Consider the following 21,284-nt stretch of genomic DNA (forward strand, 5'->3'; position numbering starts at 1 on the left):
ATCATGAAATCTACCTGAAAACTTCTGTGAGTTTTCACGAGCTTGCAATAAATCGCTCGTTTTAAGGAGCCCTTTATGCCCAAGGGTGTTGAAGACATCTTTCAGCCTAAAGAACCAAATTGAATTTCGGAGAAGCTCTTGGCCTCCTTCCAGTGGTGGGTGGGATCACAGGCAAATGGGGCAAGGACAAAAGAGGTGAAGTCAAAAAATACCTCAACCCCCTCATCTCTTCCTGCCAGTAACTAACCCTTAAGAGAGGCCTTTAAACTTTTGAGAATGCAATGGGGTGGGTGTGGGTGGGAGGACAAGCCAGGAAAGCACCAGTCAACTGGGGAGCCTTCTGGAGAACCCAGGCCTGAGTTCCGCACTGATCTCTCCGTCTCTGTGATCCTCGCTTGTAAAATATTCCGTTTAATCGGCTGGCTTTGACCAGGTCCTCGGGCAGCCAGTTTTGAAGGGTTGTGAACTGTAGCAACTCAAACGGAAATTTGAACTTTTATATACTGTCCATCCCAGTGTGAGTGTCGTAGGTAACTGGCCACCATTTTGCACCTGGACTCCAGAGGACTTGTCTCTTGGCATTATTTACTTGTATCATTTATCTAGCTTCATAAGCCAGCGTGGCACTTGCAGAGCGCAAGGAGACGGACGCCTGCCTCGAGGGGAAATGACAGGAGAAGGAAGTGGAGGCGGGAGTAGACAGATAAGGACTCGGGGGTTGTTTCAGCTGAATGTGCTTTGGTCCATTTACCGTCAAACATAGGATAAAGTATATTTTGCAAGCATGACATCTGCCCACGTCTGATAAGCTAGTGGCCATTGCCATATCTTGGAATTAAATTATGCGAGGACCTTATGCTAATCATTTATCTCTCAGACTTAAAGGGAGAGGGGAGTGCCTGCATTTAAAAATAGGATGAGAGAGGGGAGAGAATAGTTAGGGAGCAAATATGCAGAGATGGGGGGAAATTACATTCTTGACGGCTGGGCATCAGGTATCTTCAGTACTGGGCAACCAGCCTTGCACTTGGGATTTACCCTTTCCTCTGGTAGTACCAATCACACACAGGGCACCGTACAAAACAGAGGAGTCAGCTGGCCTCTTTCCCGGAGGGCTTACAGCTGGGGAAGGCTGCAGTTCACTGGTCGAACCCCTGCTTTGCAGGCAGAAGTTCCAAGGTCTGTTTCCCAACAGCATCTCCAGAAAGGGCTGGGAGAGAGCCTGGCCGGTCTGAAACCCGGGAGAGCTACAAGCGGTCAGTGTGGCCAATCTGACTCTGTATAAGGCAGCTCCCTATATTCCTATTTTCTCGTCTTGTGATCTCCACTAGGCACTGGGGCTGTAGGCACAGTTGCAAGGGGAGGAAGTTAAACACGAGAAAACAGAATCTCCGTCAGCTCTGGAAAGCTTAGACTGTAGCTCAGTCGTAGAGCCACATCCAGTATCCAAGGGAGTAAGACTATATGCACCAATTGCTGGGGAACACGAGTGGGAGGGTGCTGTTGCAAAGTGTCCTGATTTGTTGGTCCCTGGCCGACAGCCAGTTGGCCACTGTGTGAATAGAGTGCTGGATTAGATGGACCCTCGGTCTGACCCAGCGGGCTCTTCTGATGTTCTTAGAGCCCTGCTGTGCATGCAGAAGTTCCCAGGTTTATTTCTTAACAGCATCTCCAGGTAGGGCTGGAAAAAATCCCTCCTGAAACCCGGAGAGCTGCTGCTGCTGCCAGTCAGTGTCGACAATACTGGGCTAGAGGGACCAATGGCCCAACTCAGGATAAAGCAGCTTCCTAAGTGTTGTGGTTTGCATGAGATGGACAAGTCAGGGGTGGGGTGGAGAAAGTGATGCCAAGGCTGGTGCATGACCAGTGGGCCCGAGGAGAGTGACGTGGATAAGGAGGAGGAGATGGGGAAGGCGGTGTGGGAGAAACAGATGTTTGTTGGCTTCTTAATTTAAGTCAAAAGCTGGGCTAGCCTAATGGAGATAAAGCTGAGTGACTCACAAAGACTCTGGTTCGAATCCCTCCTCTGCTGTAGACTAACAAGCCAGTTTGATGCAAGCTACTCCTCTGTCTTTCGGTCTCTCTCAGCTTCCATTCCCCAGCCTGCAATATGAATCGCTAATAGTACTGACCTACCTTGCACAGTTGTTGTAAATATCACAACAACTTTGGTTGACATGCTGTGCGTACTTAAAAAAAGCATTCAGTGTTTATATGCCACAGCCTCTGCTGTTCACACTGCACCCAGAGCAACTGACAAAACAGATTTCAAACACCAACTTATAAACCACTATGAAAATTATGACACATCTACAATAAAACCGCCTGTGGTTTTTTTTTTTTTTTAAAAAAATCCAATTAAAAACAGTGCAATCATTAAAAACTACATAGATCAGCTTGTAGGAAAAGATTTCTCGGGAAGCCAGGTTTTATTGTTGGAAAATCAATCAAGGGGGGCCTGACACATCCCACAAGAGGGAGAGAAGGTGAGTTTAATCCATGGAGTTTGCGCCAGTTTGATGGAGCAAGAAAGGCTGTAAAGTGGGCATAAGGCCCAGAAGAGCATTTGGGGTTGATGGTCATAAGTCACCCTACAAAGCAGTAAGGACGGAGTAAGTATTGTAAGGATCAGCAACTGGCAGGCCCCTGATCAAATCCAGCCCCCAAGGGAAGAAGGATCTCTAGGAGGGGGGGGGCAATCCAGGACCGTTGGTCTCTTGTTTCTCCTGGGCAATCTCGCCTGAGCATTTCATTGCTCATGTTATCATGACCTTGTTTGCAAATTCTCACCATGAATGTAACCTATGATCAAGGCACTGCAAACGATCTAAATTACACCTGCCACAAAAAGTCAGGTGTCAACTAGCATTTGTTGGGGGCTTGTTGTAGTGAGGACTTCCCTGCGGGGAAGTGAGAATCTTGTTGCAAGGAAATGAGAGCACCGTGTTTCGCTCCACTCTAGGCAAGCAGGGGACCTGCTAGGCCTCTCATGTTCTTTCCCACATCACCGGTTTCCCACTCCCAAGGGAAGGTAATAACATTGTCTTTTCCATTCCTTTGCTGTTGCCATCCTTCCTCCTTAAAGGTGTATATTCAAGATCGCTAATGAAATTATTCACACAGGCACCTATTCACAGAGGGTAAAGGCTCAATCCTATGCATGTTTAGGCAGAAACATGTCCTAGTTGTTTTTCTGTCTAAACATGCACAGGATTGCTCTCTGGCATTTCTAAAAAGGATGAATAATGCCTGTCCTGTAGCCGTGCCCTCTCATAGCATCAGTAGTGAAGAAGCACTTTGCACGTGCTCAGAAGGAAGCACACCAAGTCCTGGATAAATTATTCAAGGCACATAAAGAGCTTCTGTAGGATAGGTGTCTTAGAGGCAGAGTTATGAATCAGGAAGTCTCCAGTTTGAATCTCAGCTCTGCCATTCACTTACTAGGAGGCTTTAGGCAAGGCACAAACCTGCCTTGGCAATATGGGGAAATACTGTCCTACCTTACAGGGTTGTTGTTCAGGATTATGGTAGGATAATGTATGTGAAACATTTTGAACCGCCTCTATATACTAAATATTATTATTAAACTCCCACTTGCCGTTAAAGATCAATAAAGAGATGAATTTCTCTCCCTACCCTCCCTCCACAATCTCCCTTTCAATACAGGATTACAGAAGGACTCTAACACACACTAGTAATCTTGAGGACAGAATGAATAGGGGTTGTTGCTCCAGGTGTCTTCTTAACCGGGGATCCAGGCAGGGCCGGTGTCAGACTATTTTGCACCCTAGGGAAGGTGAGCTACTTTCACACACACACACACACACACACACACACACACACACACACACAATGCCAACTTTGATTTTTAAGAACATATGTTTCCTAGAAAAAATAAGAAGCACAAAACTTGAAACTGCTAAATTTATTTTAAAGTGCAAGAAATACGTCATGCCAATTACCCTTGCCACAGGGTTGTTGTTGTGAGGATAAAATGGAGAGGAGGATTATGTACACCGCCTTGGGTTCCTTGGAGGAAAAAGGGCGGGATATAAATGTAATAAATAAATAAATAAATAAATAAATATAGCAAACAAATTGGAAAGGAACGTCTATGGGTCTAAAATGCATTATTTAATAGGAATATCGCCTCCAAATCATCCCCCCCAACTCACACGCACACACACTCAGCATCACTCACTCCAAACAAACACACACATGAACACATGCATTCACTCAAAGACCCTATGCGCCCCATTCACCCATACATTTTCTCTCTCTCTCTCTCTCTCTTCCGGGTGCATTCCAGAAGGCCGAATTTGGAGCCGCCCCACCCCCACCCCAGGGTCCCTGGATTCGCTTCGGCTGGGCGGGCGTGGGGCGCCATCTTGCCTGCCCAGGCCCAGCTGAATCCTCGGGCTGGGCCGGCTCACAGCCAACGCGCGCGAGTGCTGCGTTGTGGCCGGCGCCCCTCTTAGCTTGGCGCTCTAGGCGGCCGCCTGAATGGCCTCTATGGTAGCACCGGCCCTGGATTCAGGGCATGACGATGTGGCTGTAGCAGCAACTGCTAGATGAAAAGGAATTCCCTCCATTTCAAGCTGCAGCAGTTCCCACCCCTCCTTTCCCTAACATCATGATGATGTTTTTTGTTCCATAGATACTGATGCCATGACAACTATGACATCATTTCTCTGCTCTGTACCGGGAGGACAGATAGACACACACACGGACACACCTTTCTCCCAGAATTATGGGTATCAACGCTCTTTTAAGACTGGACTCCTATTGCAACTTGCTCTCTTTTTGCTTAACCTTTTGCAACAAGCCCATGAGATGTCTCCTCACCTCACGCAACGCCTATAAATATCAGGACCAGTTAATGTACAAAATATTCACCCTGCCCAGCTCTATGGAGAAAAGAAATAAATTAGTTCTTCTCTCTCCTCTGATAGGTTGCTGTTTGGGGATTCTTCCAATTTCTTCCCCTTTTTATTGTGGGGAGTGTACAAGGAGGGAAGCTGGCAAAATATCTTCAGGATTTGTTATGATGCATTTTGGTTGTTTTTTTCTCAATTACAGAGGTGAGTCATAGTTTCTGCATCTATTTCTGATTTCTAGTGGGAAAGACAGGATTCAGAGTTCCCATCCTCAGTGTCACCCGACATCCACCAGGGCTGGATCTACACTACTGCTTTAAAGCGCTTTATAACAGTTATAAAGCGCTTTAACTGCTTTAAAGCGCTATAAAACTGTTATAAAGCACTTTAAAGCAATAGTGTAGATCCGGCCCAGCTTAACACGAAAGAAAGAAAGAAAGAAAGAAAGAAAGAAAGAAAGAAAGAAAGATTTCTGCTGCAATGGTAGCCATCCAGAAGCCCCCAGACTGGATACGGGCCCTAAAGCAAGTTTATTTATCTGTCATTTCCCCACCACCACCATCACTGGCCCAACTAAATTTTAATCAAGGAGTGTTAAAATAATAATAATAATAATAATAATAATAATAATAATAATAATAATAATGCCAGTTTATAAAATATAATTGAACTGAGCTGATAAACTAAACCAAAGAGAAGGCCAAAGATAAAGTTTAAACATTTGGCAATAGCATTCGCAGATTAGAAGACTAGCATAGCCCTGAGAATACAGAATTGAGACTTCCCAAGTCTGAATAATAATAATAATAATAATAATAATAATAATAATAATAACCCACCTTTTTCCCAGTACTGGGACTCAAGGCAGTTTACAAGATTAAAACATGTACAATTAAAACATATAAATATAAATTACAAAAGTTAAAATAGAATTAAACCTACAGTATAATTAAAAACATGTTAGAAAATTTAAAAACTGTAACAGGTTAAAAGGGGAGGGGGGAGAGATCCAATACATTAACACAGGTCCAGTATAGATCCAAAAGCCTGCTGAAACAAGTTTTTGCCTGCCTCCGAAACTGTAGCACAGAGGGAGCCAGCCTAGCATCCCTGGGAAGGGAGTTCCAGAGCCTTGGAGCAGCCACTGAGAAGGCCCTCTCCCGCGTACCCATTAGGCGTGCCCGGGATGTTGGTGGGACTGAGAGAAAGAAGATCTCACAGCATGGGCAGACTCATATGGGAGAATATGTGGGGTGCCGCAGGGCTCAGTCCTGGGCCCAGTGCTCTTCAACATATTTATTAATGATTTGGACGAGGAGGTGCAGGGAACGCTGATCAAATTTGCAGATGACACAAAATTGGGTGGGATAGCTAATACCCTGGAAGACAGAAACAAGCTTCAAAGTGATCTTGATAGGCTGGAGTGCTGGGCTGAAAACAACAGAATGAAATTTAATAGGGATAAATGCCAAGTTCTACATTTAGGGAATAGAAACCAAATGCACTGTTACAAGATGGGGGACACTTGACTCAGCAATACTACAAACGAGAAGGATCTTGGAATGGTTGTAGATCACAAGCTGAATATGAGCCAACAGTGCGATATGGCTGCAAGAAAGGCAAATGCTATTTTGGGCTGCATTAATAGAAGTATAGCTTCCAAATCACGTGAGGTACTGGTTCCTCTCTATTCGGCCCTGGTTAGGCCTCATCTAGAGTATTCCGTCCAGTTCTGGGTTCCAAAATTCAAGAAGGACGCAGACAAGCTGGAGCGTGTTCAGAAGAGGGCAACCAGGATGATCAGAGGTCTAGAAACAAAGCCCTATGAAGAGAGACTGAAAGAACTGGGCATGTTTAGCCTGGAGAAGAGAAGATTGAGGGGAGACATGATAGCACTCTTCAAATACTTACAAGGTTGTCACACAGAGGAGGGCCAGGAACTCTTCTCGATCCTCCCAGAGTGCAGGACACGGAATAACGGGCTCAAGTTAAAGGAAGCCAGATTCTGGCTGGACATCAGGAAAAACTTCCTAACTGTTAGAGCAGTGCGACGATGGAATCAGTTACCTAGGGAGGTTGTGGGCTCTCCCACACTAGAGGCATTCAAGAGGCAGCTGGACAACCATCTGTCAGGGATGCTTTAGGGTGGATTCCTGCACTGGGCAGGAGGTTGGACTCGATGGCCTTGTAGGCCCCTTCCAACTCTGCTATTCTATGATTCTATGGTCTTTCAGATAAGCTGGACCTGAGCCATAGAGGGCTTTATAGGTGATAACCAGCACTTTGAATTGTGCCCGGAAACAGATCAGAAGCCAGTGAAGCTGTTTTAACAGGGGAGTTGTCTGCTCCCTGTAACCAGCCCGAGTCAACACTCTGATTGCAGCTCTTTGAACCAGCTGAAGTTTCCAAACAGTCTTCAAAGGCAGCCCCTCGTAGAGCACATTACAGTAATCAAAACGGGATGTAACTAAGGCATGTGTCAACCTGGCCAAGTCCACTCTCTAGGAAAGTGATGAGCTGGCGCACTAGCTTTAACTGTGCAAATGCCCTCCTGGCCACCGCCGAAACTTGGGCATCCAGGCTCAGAGCTGAATCCAGGAGTACACCGAAGCTGCAGACCTGTGTCTTCAGGGGGAGTGTAACCCCATCCACTACAAGGTGAATCCCTATTCCTTGATCTGCCTTTCGACTGATCAGGAGCACCTCTGTCTTGTCTGGCTTAAGCTTCAATTTGAGAGGTTGTTGTTTGTGGGTTCCTGGTCAACAGCTGGTTGGCCACTGTGTGAACAGAGTGCTGGACTAGATAAACCCTTGGTCTGGTTCAGCATGGCTCTTCTTAAGTTCTTATGTTCTTAATTTAAAGTGATGCATATTGGGGGTGTGGTGGGGGATCCCAACTGATTAATGGGAGAATCAGGACAGATAAAATAAAGTACTTCTTCGTGCAGTACATACTTATGGAATTCACTACCACAAGGTATAGTGATGGCCACCAACTTGGATGGCTTTAATATGGGGTTAGATAAATTCCTGGAGGAGAAGGTTATCAATGGTAACTAGTTGATCCTTCACAAATACAAACAGGTGGACTATCAGGAAAAGTGTTTAAGGGAGGATTTAAAATTTCCTTAAAAAATCAAGGGATGAACCAATATGATTCAAACTTGGCATGCTGAAAGCTCTACTTAATAACTCTCAAGGTCACAAGTTTAATTTCTTTCTCTTTAAAAATGAGGGAGTTGCAAGTAAAGAGGGTGCATTTTCCACATTTATTTTAAGATGAAAATGTACCCCTGGTCATGCCTACTCAGGAGTAAGAACATAGAGTTAAATGAGACCTCTCTCCCTCCCCCTTCATGGTTGCGCAGAGAGCCACCCCACCCTCTTTTGTTAACAAGACTGCCTTTAGACACACAGGCTCCCAATAAAGAACGGGATGGTCAGACAGAATGCAATGACAGCAATACATGGGAGGGAGGAGTGCATTTATTTCACATGAAGGGAAAATAATCCAGAATTTCTCAGCTCCAAAAAGAAACGAATCATGGAGGAGAAGAGACAAAATGAGTGCAGGACGTAGACAACGTCATGTGAGTACCGGGCTACAAAACAGCATACTAGGCATGTCGAGCGTGCAATAAATCACTGGTGTGATGGAGCTCTTAGTGAATCACCATTTTGAAGTCAGCCTGTCGTGTCTGTGGATCATAAGCTGTATCTTATTTAACAAAGCCTTCTGTTTCATGCATATCGGACACCGCAATGTCTCTTTAAAAAGGGACAGCCCTATTTAGTTAATTGCTGGAGGTGCAATGCAACATATGTTTAAGTTTTGCCAATGTCCCTTGCAGCTCCTTTTGGGGAGGAAGTTATTACATAGATAAATTTTGTACCGGGACAGTATTTAATATTCACTTACGTGAATTTAATTACTTATCTTTTAAATTATTTACCTGCTGCATGGAAATTAACAAATGCATAAATGGATGCTCTGCACTCTTTTGAGAGCTAAAAGCCCAATATTACAACGCTGGAAGGATAAACACTCGCCTCCTATATTGCAATGGATTGAGGACCTTACAACACTTTCAGTATTTGAACATGGGGCATTTACACACCACCTTCAAATGGATACTTCTTTTGAAATTTGATCCCCATTGGTTGAAGCCTATGCATAATTGCTAGAAAGTTGTGTGCATTTCATACACATCCATGTATGTATATTAAAAAAAATGGGGGAAATAAATTAAAAATTCAGGTGCCTGCAGACACCATATTGGATACCCCTTAGTGGGCACCATCAGAGATGCCTGCAGACGCCACATTGAGGACTTGTTATAAGCCCTGTGGGTGAGAACTGAATTTTAAAAAAATCTTTATGCATATTATAAACTAATAACAATAATAAATAGTGGCCACCTAGGCACAGAATATATGGTGCTGCTGCTATATTGCTGCGCACGTCTTCCTTGCATTTTCACAGGCAAACAGGCAGCCATTCAGCATTCAGTGAAAGGAGGATGTCCCTTTCTGCAGTGACATACAGACCACAAGTCAGGCTCACGTCAGGAACGGCATTGATCACTGAGAAAACCAGGTTCAGGTGTCTCCATGATGGGATTCCCCACCTGCACACCAGGGATGGGGGTCTGCGTCAAGGTGGTTCAGGCATAGGTCACCTCACGGCTGGATTCTTGTAATGCATTCTGTATTGGGCTTGATGTTCAGATATCTTCTCAAGACCTCTCTCTTCACACATGCTTTTCCTGAAGTATGACCCAGTCTGTAGCATTCAGTAGATTGTGGAGTTTTATTGCTGATCAGCTTTTATTTATTACTGTGTAGTTTTACTTATATGTTTTATTTGTTTTGATTGTAATGACATAGTATGTTTGCCACTTTGATAACTCTTTGGAAAGCGGTATATAAATCTGAGTAAGAAATCAATCAATCAATCTTGCCACTGGAGCACCAGCAAGGCAATGGAAAGGTCCCGACGCCCTTCTCACTTTTCCCTACGCCCACTTTGTGACTGCTGATGAGAAGTCAAGCAATGTTGCTGCCATGAGGGAGAGGATAGAGAACCAACCACAATAAAAAGACCGTGGGGAATGCAGGGCTAGATGGAATGAAAGAATGGGCCGCTAAAGAAGTGCACATCGAGGCATAAATGCTCTGGAAAGGTCCATATGTCCGTCATGGGGGGGGGGGGTAGTTGCTTTAGCAGCCACTTCACAGCCCAAGGGCTGATGAGGTTCTGGGGAAACGGTGGAAGCCAGGTTTTTTGTACCCATTCATTTTATTTACCTTACTCATACTGAGCAGCTGGGAGGCCTAGAAGCACTTCTGTGTGCACGTGATGCCAGCTCATGTATGCAAAATGCAGTTTGGCTCCTGCACTTGGCCATTACCTGGCCCCCTCCACTAGAGCAGGCAAGCAGCAGCAAGGACAGGCAAGCAGCAGAGCTGGAACACTTGCATTCACTGCAGCTGTGGGGGCATGTGGTGCGCCGTGGACTTACGGCTTGCTCGCTTGTGCCTTTCTCCAACTTAACATTCGTCTGTAGTGGGGGGGGGGATTAAATGATGGGCGGCATGGCCAGACGGGAAGGGGGCTGGAGAAGCCTGCTGAAGCCAAGAAATGCAGCACAAGAGCAGCCGATGCTCACGTGAACTCCACCATATCATTGTAGCATCCCTGCCATTACATGCTGGTTGGTTCCTTACCTGCATAGGTACTATAAAGCAGGGTGGGCAACTGTGGGATGTCTGGGGATCATTTCTGCACCCTAGACTCCGCTTGCAGGGCACACTTAAGGGGAGGGGCAGAATGGTTCGTTTGCCATTGAAATTCTGCAACAAATGACAACAGAGAGCTAGAAGGAGGACATTTAGCATGTTCTCAAGCCAAATTTCAGCACTCTGTAGTGTTATAGCCATCTGCATGCAACCCAGAGGGCACATGCTGCCCAATGCCCACCTCCATTACAAAGCCCTAGCCCCAGGTGCCACTGAATTTTGCAATTATATTAGCCCTCTGATCGAACTTTGCATGTATGTAATGCCCACTTTAACAAGCTTGGACCGGCATTTTACAAATGCTCTACTGAGTTTGGAATTGCTTACAAGCTTCTGAATATGTGCAGTCTGAATCTAAACAACCCTATTTCCACCCACATGCGGATTTGGTTGGATTAAATCTTTCCTTGTTTATGGTAAAGTGTGATAACGTCACATCTGTCTCTTACTCTTGTTGGATTATATTCAGATAGTTGTTATTCATACATTCCTTTCTTTTCTTTTCTTAGTGCTACTGGTGGGTGGAATGTTTCTGTGAAAGGCCACATGTAAACAACCAATCAAAAAGGAGGTACATAACTTGGTGACGCACGGTGAAACATACCCTACCAAGAATGGGTATGTCCTTGTGAGATGGGTAAAGTGGAAACAGTAGGCCATGTTCTGCTGTATTGTTCCTTTTATCAAGATTTGCACCAAACATTTATAACCTCTATCTTGCAGCGAACTCCCAGTAGATCAGATGAATATTACATAAAACATCTTCTATCAGGTCAGAATCCTCAAGTTACTCTAAAAGTGGCCAGTTTTTGTGCGGCTGCCATAAGCCAACGGAAATTGACGTTGAAGAATTTTATTGTACCTTAGACTTAGGCTGAGACTGCTGTGTTTTTTGTATTTTATGTATGTATTTTATTGTATGTTGGGTTTTTTTTTAATATTATTGCGATTATGTTTTCTGCTGTGCTGGTCTATGACTGAAATAAATAAACAAACAAACAAGCAATGAATTCCAATGTGATACCTCTGAAGATGCACTTTGACATTGTGCGTGCACAAAAGCTCATTTATGTGGATCAAAAGTTTGTTTTAAGGCAGAACTCTTATTCAAGCTTACATGGGTGAGTTTGTTAATATCCAAGGAAATAACGAATTCACCTGGGGGTAAGTTCACCCATCACTAATTATAAGCCACCTGGCCTGGTGGCTCTTGTGACCAAAAAGCAAACTATAAACCTTCTAAATCTAAACTTCTGTTGTAGCACCCCGGTTGTGGAATGTTCTCTTCTTGGAGGCACAACTGACGCCAATACTGCCCTCGTTTCGGCGCCAAGTTCAAACGTGCGTTTTTATCAAAGCCTTTGAGGGCTAAATTTGCCTAAAAGCTGCAGATAGTTTTGTTTTTATTGCTTTTAAATTTCTACTGGTTTTAGTTTAATATGTTTTTAGCTGCGTACATTGTTTTATACTGTTTGAATTTATTTTATCTATATGCCACCCTGAAATCCCAACAATATAGGACGGGATACAAATGTTTTAATAAATTGTATGTATGCATGACACACACGTATTGGAGTGATGTCAGTGCATCTTGACTGCAGTAGTGGGGGGACTTGCCAGGGAGACAGAACTGGTGGCTGGTGGTATTTCTACAGTCTCTTGTTTCTGCTAGGGTTTTGTGTGTGAGTGAAGTGGCTAGTTTTCTACTTTACTGCGTGGAATATGACTGCTGCCTTATGCTAGGGTTAACACCAGTGTAGCAGCTGCCAGTCTAGCAGGATCATGGGATTGGCCTGCCTGTCGACAGTATGACAGTGCCGCCTTGCTCATTCTCTGCATGCCCTCCTATCACCAGCTCCATCTGGCCCCTGATGCCAGTGCGTTAAGAGTTCTTTAAACATTCTGAGCAACTGAAATATTCAGAACATTCCATACTACAGCCTTCTCCAACTTGCTGCATTCTAGATGGCTTAGACTACAACTCCCATCACAGCCAGCCTAGGGAATTCTCACCTCAGTAGGTCAAGGCCAGAGTGCTTCCATCCAACAGCAACAGGTTTCAAAGACTGCAACCTACGCTGACCTCAAGTTCTCTCTTTTGGCAAATTTATCCGTGGAGGGGGGAGGAGAGTGAATTGGCAAGGCAGGCTTACTACTTTCCTGCAGACATGTGTGTTTTAAACCACTATTTCACTTATCTCTTTACAAATATCATGAAATATTATCAAAGCCAGCTTGCAGTTAGGTAACATGACTCAAAGGCTACTGGGGCTGGCAATACTGGCAAAAAAGGTATTTTAAAAAATGGCGGAAAGGGAAATGAAATATTTACTTTTATTATTTCGTTACCACACAGGAAATAAATACATTTTGAGAAACACTTTACAATTGCCTTCATCAAGTGCATTCAAATGATTCATGTTCTTTATCAATGAAATGCTTAAGAAATTATACAGAGTAGCTTGACTTTTTTTAACTCAGGGTACAAAAAGTTACACTTCTTCTTCATCAAAATCCCATTTGTCTTTTAGCAATAGAGCTATATAGGGTTGCCGGGTCCTTGCCTAGAAGCTAGGAGTACACATTTACCTGCACCAAGTAAGACTACAGGCAGTGAGGCTCACGCATCATTCTCCTGCCAATATTTTTACCCACCTGATGAAACTAGCCTGATTTTAATTTGACTGGAGGTCAAATGGAGGCAAAAGGCAGCCCGCTTAGCAACTGCGCTTTCACTCGGTGCCTGGAGTATTTCAAGGTCCATGCACCATCTCCAATCCAGGACTTGGCAACCCTAAGCCCACAAGGTTTTTGGTCTAGATTGGACTTGATTATGATCTTAGCTTAGAAACAAAGGACCATAAACAAAAGAACAAGAGCAATAAGGTAAATTTCATGGAGGACGGGGAAAAAATCAGCCTCTGTTTAGAAGCTTCCTGGTCATAAAGAGATTTACTAGGGAGTCAATTCTCCTGGGGCTCATGCAATTATGTACATTGCCTAAGATCCTCTTTCTGCAAAAAAACAAAACAAAAACAAAAACGTATGGGGTATGCAGTTTTTGATGTGTGCACTTTTCCATAGTCCTCTGTACATTATGACTCCACACACAATGCATTCACCAAATGTTAGCAAATGGAGAAGCCACTTTGCTTGCACAAAGCTACTGCATGAATGGATTGGGCCTTAGCAAATTGTTAGAAATCTCTGCAGAAATGCTTTAAATATACCCATATAATCCCAGGTTTTGTTAGAAAGATGGCCAAGGGCTACCTGTTTATTCCCAGTGAGGAAACACAATCATCATATTTTATATGAGGCTGTTAAAATAGCTCATGAAATGAACAAATCAAAGGAGAAAGAGGAGACAGTAATTTGAATCTAGAACTACAGTCGACACACCAAAGTAAGAAACCATGGTTTGATAGTCAACGACTAGTTACTTTGTCATCTAATTTCTTCAAATCAGTTTTCCATATTTGGACAAAAAGGAATACAGCTTGTTACAAACCTCAAATGGAAGCTTCAAAGATTCTCCCTTCACAGATGGGAGCCCAAAGCTTGCCATAGCAAACAAGAAACCATGGTTACATCTGAATCAGGCCAATGGCTTTACATAATTATCACTTATGTGAAAAGTTACTTGAATTGTGACCAAAGTTAAACCTAAATTTATACTGATACAGTACAACCTACAGCTCAGAATTTTCTGTAGCAATAGGGGAGAGATTTTACCCCATGCATAGTGTAGGTATGCCCCAAGATCTCTTCAAACGCCCAACAACCAGTTCATCAACCTCCTGCCTTATTGACAGCATCACTGCTGATGGGTGGCTGCAACCAGCCAGGGTCAATCACACCACAAGGATTTTCATCAGACATAAAGGTCCGCCGCCAATCTGATACGCTCACGGCACATCTGTTCCCTATTGGAATCTCTCACAGACCTTTGGTACATGATGTTCTGATAGGTAAAAAGAACACTTGCTGGAAAAGGAAGCTCAGTGAATCTTTCAATGCTGTGGGACGAATATCAAGTTCATGAATTCTCGCTCCTGGGAGGAATCTGTTTTATGACCTGCACAAGTGGAATTTCCCTGTGCTTACTTCATGCTTTGATTAGGGTTGTCCTGTTTTCCCTCGTGTGGCCAGAGAGGGGGAAATGCTAACAGGTGAAATGAGAGACCTGATTTTACCTTCCCAGCTTTGGAAGCATCCTTGAGAGGAAGCAAATCCTGGAGAAATCTAAGCAGGAACAGTTCCAGAGTGGTTAACTTTATGTTGCACTTGCAGGCCCCATTCAGAAGACACCTTAAACCACAGCTTTAACCATGGTGAATAAGGCTTTTTGCCCTTATTCGCCGTGGTTTAAGGTGTCTTCTGAACAGGACTACTTTGAAACAATTAAAACAGCATTCCAGATTACAAGGGCAAGGGAAGAAACAGATATGAAGAGTAATCTGGTGAACACAGAGACAAGCAATCAAATGAAAGCAAAAAGATGCTGGAGCTGGACGAATAGTCACAGGCACCTGCATGTGCGATACCCAGGACTCTGAGAAGTGTATTCAGTCCAATGCAGGGGTCGGGGAAGAAGGCCTAGTTTTGTAAAGCAGCACTTGCTCACAACAGGAAGAGATTCAAGACTGTCAGGAGGAGGAGGAAAAACCAGGGGGTGGAAACTTGCCTCACAACAATTCTCTTACAAGAATTACAGAGATTTGTTCATGACCACATTTTCCAGAACCAGCAACAATCAGACAGGACTCATTGTAACTCCTGCACCCCACCTCTGTCACATCAAACCCAGGACAAAGGCACAGTTGTATGTCTCAGCAAAAGTCCATCCCAGGTGTGATTTTGATGATTTTTAATCAAGATGGACAACCTTCCTAATCACAGGACCCATCTTTCCAACCGTCCCGCCAGCGCTGGTCAATAAGCGAGCAGTCGAATTCAGGCTTCCCCAACTTCTTATTCACCTCGTTGTGAATCCGGCAAAACCACTGCGTCAGGTTACGCCTGTTGCTGGCATCAGGTTGAGTTCTTTGTATTCTGTAGGTGAGGGGGGAAAAAACAAGCAGAGCCTGATACCATTCTGTATTTCTTGCCCACCTCTTCCTAAGCTCCCTGGGCCGGGAAGGCAATAGAGTTCTTGGCTCTTCTTCCTCCTCGCTCCTTCTTCCTCCCCAGCCCCAACCTGCTTTTCGTTAACTTCTTTCCTGATGAAGAGTTCTGGAGATCTCTAACGTTTTCACACATTTTTTGCGTCCTTTTGGTTGGCCTAATAAAGGATTAGGCTATCCATTCACTAATATGGATTTAAGAACAGGTGTGAAATTAGTTTACATTTGTATCTATACTAGGGTGACCCTTTGAAAAAGAGGACAGGGCTCCTGTATCTTTAACAGTTGCATAGAAAAGGAAATTTCAGCAGGAATCATTTGTATATATGGAGAACCTGGTGAAATTCCCTCTTCATCACAGCAGTTAAAGTTGCAGGTGCCCTGCCCTATTTTAAATCTGGTCACTCTAGTATAGCTCCTGTATTTTAACTGTTGTGATGAAGAGGGAATTTCACCAGGTTCCCCATATATACAAATGACACCTGCTGAAATTCCCTTTTCTATGCAACTGTTAAAGATACAGGAGCCCTGTCCTCCTTTTCATATGGTCACCCTAATCTATACATTCTGGGATGTGTGGGAATGTCTGGTAGCATCGTTACACTTAAGAAAATACTCTTCAAATTTACTGGGGACATTTCCAACAAACTAGAGGGGAATCCTAAGCTTAAGGTGGGGGCTTAGTTTTCCAGTATTATGCTTAACAGAAACACTCTTGTGAATTTAAATGCTCCCTCCTACTGTAAGGAATGTAAGCTATTTGAGAAATAGCTCAGAAAAAGACACATTTGGCAGGTTCACTTTTTATTTGTCTGAGTAAATGTATAAATTACTTGTAGATACGGATCTGTATTCCACTAATCAAGTAGCTTGATTCACTATTGCTGCTAAAAAAGGTTAGAGCAAAGGTCCTAAAAACTGTTGCTGTACATTAGGCATATGGTGAATTGATCTAATTGGTTAATTCAACTTTTCCCCCCTTTGTGTGTGTGTGAGACACTGTGACAGTCTCTCTTTTCTGGTAAAACTGTAAGAACCTGTGGTTATATGCAAGAAAATTGACCCACTATTTATTTTTTAATTCTGTGTGACAATCAATTTGCTCTGCAATATACCAGTTTTAGTCCAGTGCAACTCTGCTCTCTAGTGGATATGATAAAGTAGTGCCTTTTATTTTATACTAGTAAGGTGTAAATACATCTGACTATCCTGATGTTGTTGTTTATTCCTTCAGTCGCTTCCGACTCTTCGTGACTTCATGGACCAGCCCACGCCAGAGCTTTCTGTCGGCCGTTGCCACCCTTAGCTCCCCCAAGGTCAAGTCTGTCACCTCCAGAATATCATCCATCCATCCTGCCCTTGGTCGGCCCCTCTTCCTTTTGCCTTCCACTTTTCCTACTTTCACCCAAACTTTGATATCTTGATGTTTCTTGCACAGGAACAACCACCACAACAAGAGGGACCCAAGGCCAACCCTCCATTTGTCATCCCTGCTGTGGTCACCAAAGTATCAAAATATTAGCAGCCAATAGTGGAGGCAGCCCTCCATTATCTATTGGATCACTAGGACATATCATCAAAAGGCTCTTATGAGCAAGCTAATGAAAAGAGCGACAAACAATTAAATAATTAAATTAAGGCAGACAGCCGCCCATACAAGGCTACTGGAATCTTTCAGCTGACAGGCAGGCAATCTGCTGAATTTGACTCCTCCCCCTAGTATGAACAACATAAATGCATGAGTAGGCAAGTTATCCATTCTAGGCTGCTTAAAAGTAACCCTCACTGTTTGAGAAGTAGGCTCAATATCTGGGATTCTACCTGGCTTTATAGTTCTATGCTTTCCTTGAAGTCAAATAATCCTAAGGGCACAATCCTATGAATGTGCAGAGAGTTGTAGGGCTCACTCACTCCCCATCTAAACATGCACCCTAACTTACAGTAACTTGTGTAAGTACAGCAAAGGATGAACAACTACATCAGAAACTTAGCATTTTGGCTAAATATGTTATGGAACAGATATAGAACACCAACAGAAGTTATCATTCAGAAATAGAACACCAATAGAAGTTGTCATTCTGCCAAAAGTGGCCCTTCCAAGAAATTCCTGACATGTATGGGTGATAACTTTCTCCTACAGAAAGTGGAGGAAGGGATCGGCTATGCTTGACTTATTACTGACCAATAGGGACGACTTAGTGGATACAGTGACAGTTAAGGGAACTCTGGGTGTGTTTGTCCTTCCTGCCTTTCTTGTTTTTGTGCTGTGTCTTTTCCCCCTATGTGTTGTCTCGGCCCTGGGATGTGGGAACCCTACCAGATCTTGTGTGTGTAATTAATAAACTGTTTAAAACCCTACTGAGGTGTGGCTGTTATTTCTACTGCGTCAGACTCAGCCTAGACGGGGAGCGGAGTGACTGGCTCCTTGACAACCACAACAAAAAGTTAGCAGAATCTCCGTTATAGCTGCCTGCCCGCATACTTCTCTGTGTAGGTGGGAAACACAAAGAATGTAGCATTGGGTATATAATTCAGCTTACTGAGAATCTCAAGATCAGCATGATTCTAGCTTCATGCACATGTTTGAAAGCACATGGGTAATTGCACAATATTTCAGGAGCCTGAGGTGTGGCTGAACAAACTTTCCAGAGGACTGAGGGCAGCACTGCATTACTCCATACCCCCCCTACCCCGGTTGAAAAGCAAAACCTGAGCAGATTATGCAGAAGAGTAAGTTTAGCAGAATTATGCAAAATAAAAGACATTAAGGAAGTCTGCCTAATTTGCATAATATAAACCAGTCACAGAACTGGGCTTTTCTTGGTGCTGAATTTGGATCACCTTTTTGCAGAATTTTGATTTCTTTTAGTACAGAATGCACACATGCGTGCGTGCACACACACACACACACACACACACACACACACAGAGTCATGGACATGCTCAACAAAAGACTCACCTATCTCTCATATCTTCTGAGCATTCATCACAAGGGAAAACCTTGGAAAATAGGTGGATGAACTGTACCATTTCTTGCTGCTGGATTTTAGTGGGCCGATCAGGGTAATATGCTGCCATTGTGTGAAGAAAAGACCACGAATGTCTTCCTAGTTCTTCTCTGTCTAAAGGACAATCTGAAGGAAACTCTTTCTCTTTGACTTCTGTTTCCTGGGTTGGATAAATGTGAGTTCATGAGAAAGAAGCTAGAAAAAGCGTACATTTACGACCCTATTCAGTGCAACAATAACACTATATGGTACTGGGAAGAAAACACGCCCCTGCTCCTAGATGCCAATACGCAGTTCCACAGTTCCCTACAGATCCACATAACAGACACACATTTTAGCAGCGCAGTAAAGAAACGTTTCCCACGTGCACATGCCCACACTTCCTCCTCCTGCTCCATAAGCCTTTACCACAGCTCCAGTGCCCCTAAAAACAGAAATGACCCGTTACCCTAAATCTCCATAGGCTTTTCACAAAAACCATAGGAGACACGAACTGTATCTCTGCCCCCCACATTGCTCAGCGGCGTAAAGTTGACACTCTTATGAGACGGTACCACAAGGGAGAGGAGGGAGACGCACTTGACTTATGGGGCCCTATGAACCCGGGGTGGGGGGAGAGGTGGTCGCCGCTACAACTCCCCCCCCCCCCCGCGGTTCATAAAGCCCCATAAGCCAAGCGCGTCTCTCTCTCCCTTTCCAGTCCTTTCAGCCTCACCAGAGAGCCGCCTCCACCCCACTGAGGCGTGTGGGGCAGAAATACCCCCCTCCCTTTTCAGCCATTCGACAGACCGCACCCCATTCCTGGCTCCGCTTTCCCCCCACGCCTCCCCAAGCTGTTCCGCCCCCGTTTTCTCCTGGGTTCCCCGCGCCCACCCCGCTCCTCTCCCCCAAGGAGAGCCCCATGCTCCCTCCCTGGCTCTCACCGAGGCTGCCTGCTTCTTCTGGTCCCGCATCCAGCTCCTGAAATCCGTACAGGCTCGACAGGGCGGCTTCTTCTTCTTCGGGTCGGCCGCCGGCGGCGCCTCCCCGGGAGAAGAAACGGGGAAGGGGAAAGGGAAAGCGGGGGCCGGCCGGCTGGAGCTCGTACTGGGTGCCGCCATCTTGGGGGACGCAAGGCATGCTGGGACCTCCGGGAAGCCCGCCCTAGGCAAGGAAGAGGGCCTCGTTGCTATGACAACTGCAGCAGGCCGCTCCAAAAGCCCGAGGCGTAGGCCGTAATTGCCACAAGACTCTTAGATGTTTTTAAATAATAAAAGAGTGGGTGAAGACTAGTTGGTAGTGAGAGGAAGAAGAATTTGAGGCAGGACTCTCAACGGTTCAGCCTGAACCTTGGTTGCAAACACACACACTCAAGCCAAGCTACCAAATAAACAAACAAGCTGTCATGGCTGAATAAAAACTACAAGTGAATCTACAAGACCTGTAAAGACTATCCCGTGCTGGCGCCAGGTTTTTGGGGAGGGGGCTCAGTGGGTGCCCCTCCCTCAGTGGCCCTTAGGGTGACCCTATGAAAAGGAGGACACGGCTCCTGTGTCTTTAACAGTTGTATTGAAATTTCAGCTGGTGTCATTGGTACACATGCAGCACCTGGTAAATTTCCCTTTCCATCACAACAGTTAAACCTGCAGGAGCCCTGCCCTTCTTTTCCTTTTTTCCTTTTTGTATCTCATCGCTCTAGTATAGCTCCTGCAGCTTTAAGGTGCTGCATGCATACAAATGACCCCTGCTAAAATTCCTTTTTCTATACAAGTGTCGAAGATACAAGAGTTCTCTCCTCCTTTTCACATGGTCACCCTACTCAGTGGGCCAACCTGCTCCTTGCCGCTGTCTCTGATGTCCATATACTTGCTATGTTTCTCTGGGCCCAACCCACACTGCTGCCCATAAGGAGAGGTGTGTGGAGGCTACTCCTTGTACACTTGAGGAGGGCAAGTGTATTGGCAATGATGCCTAGGAGGTGCAGGGGTGGGGGAATTTCTGGAACTCCTGCTTGGGGGGTGGGCGTTGAGAAGTGGCCCCTGATGCCAGCCCTGAGATTAACACATTTATTGTGGCAGAAGGTACAGAGGGTACACAAAGGGTGTGTGGGTGTGAAAACAGTGGGACCCAAAGCCATGAACTGTAAACAGTTGTAGTAAACTTGTGCAAAATGTAGATGATGTTGGTACAGACAGATTTCTATGTTTATTTCAAAGGCCTGCATTAATTTCTTTCCGCTCATTGAAATATTTTCATCTGTTTTTATGATAGATAAAATTAGTTATATTACTCAGAATCTCCACTTGTAACCATTAACTTGCAATCTAATGCTTAATCCAAGTCCTCTGAATGAACTTTTCATATTCCCAGAAGACACTATCTTATTGCTTTTGAAATGTTAGACTATATCCTGCTTTAATTACTTGGTCTAATATCCTTCTGCAATTTTTAGAGATGTGAAAGTGTTTTAAATGTGTGGTTTCTCTTCTTATAGG

The 21,284-nt window shown here is 44.5% G+C and overlaps 1 protein-coding gene across 1 annotated transcript; it reads right to left on the bottom strand.

The window, feature by feature from the left end:
- Window positions 1-15,043: 15,043 nt before the first annotated feature.
- GFER (growth factor, augmenter of liver regeneration) lies at window positions 15,044-19,910 on the bottom strand. The gene is made up of 3 exons (XM_063143279.1): window positions 19,734-19,910; window positions 18,762-18,970; window positions 15,044-15,731 (listed from the first exon to the last, which is right to left on the bottom strand). The coding sequence occupies exons 1-3, from the start codon at window positions 19,908-19,910 to the stop codon at window positions 15,569-15,571; spliced, it is 549 nt and encodes a 182-aa protein (XP_062999349.1). The 3' UTR covers window positions 15,044-15,568.
- Between the last annotated feature and the right edge of the window lie 1,374 nt (window positions 19,911-21,284).

The sequence above is a fragment of the Elgaria multicarinata genome, chromosome 17 (genome assembly GCF_023053635.1).
Source record: "Elgaria multicarinata webbii isolate HBS135686 ecotype San Diego chromosome 17, rElgMul1.1.pri, whole genome shotgun sequence".
Taxonomy (NCBI): domain Eukaryota; kingdom Metazoa; phylum Chordata; class Lepidosauria; order Squamata; family Anguidae; genus Elgaria; species Elgaria multicarinata.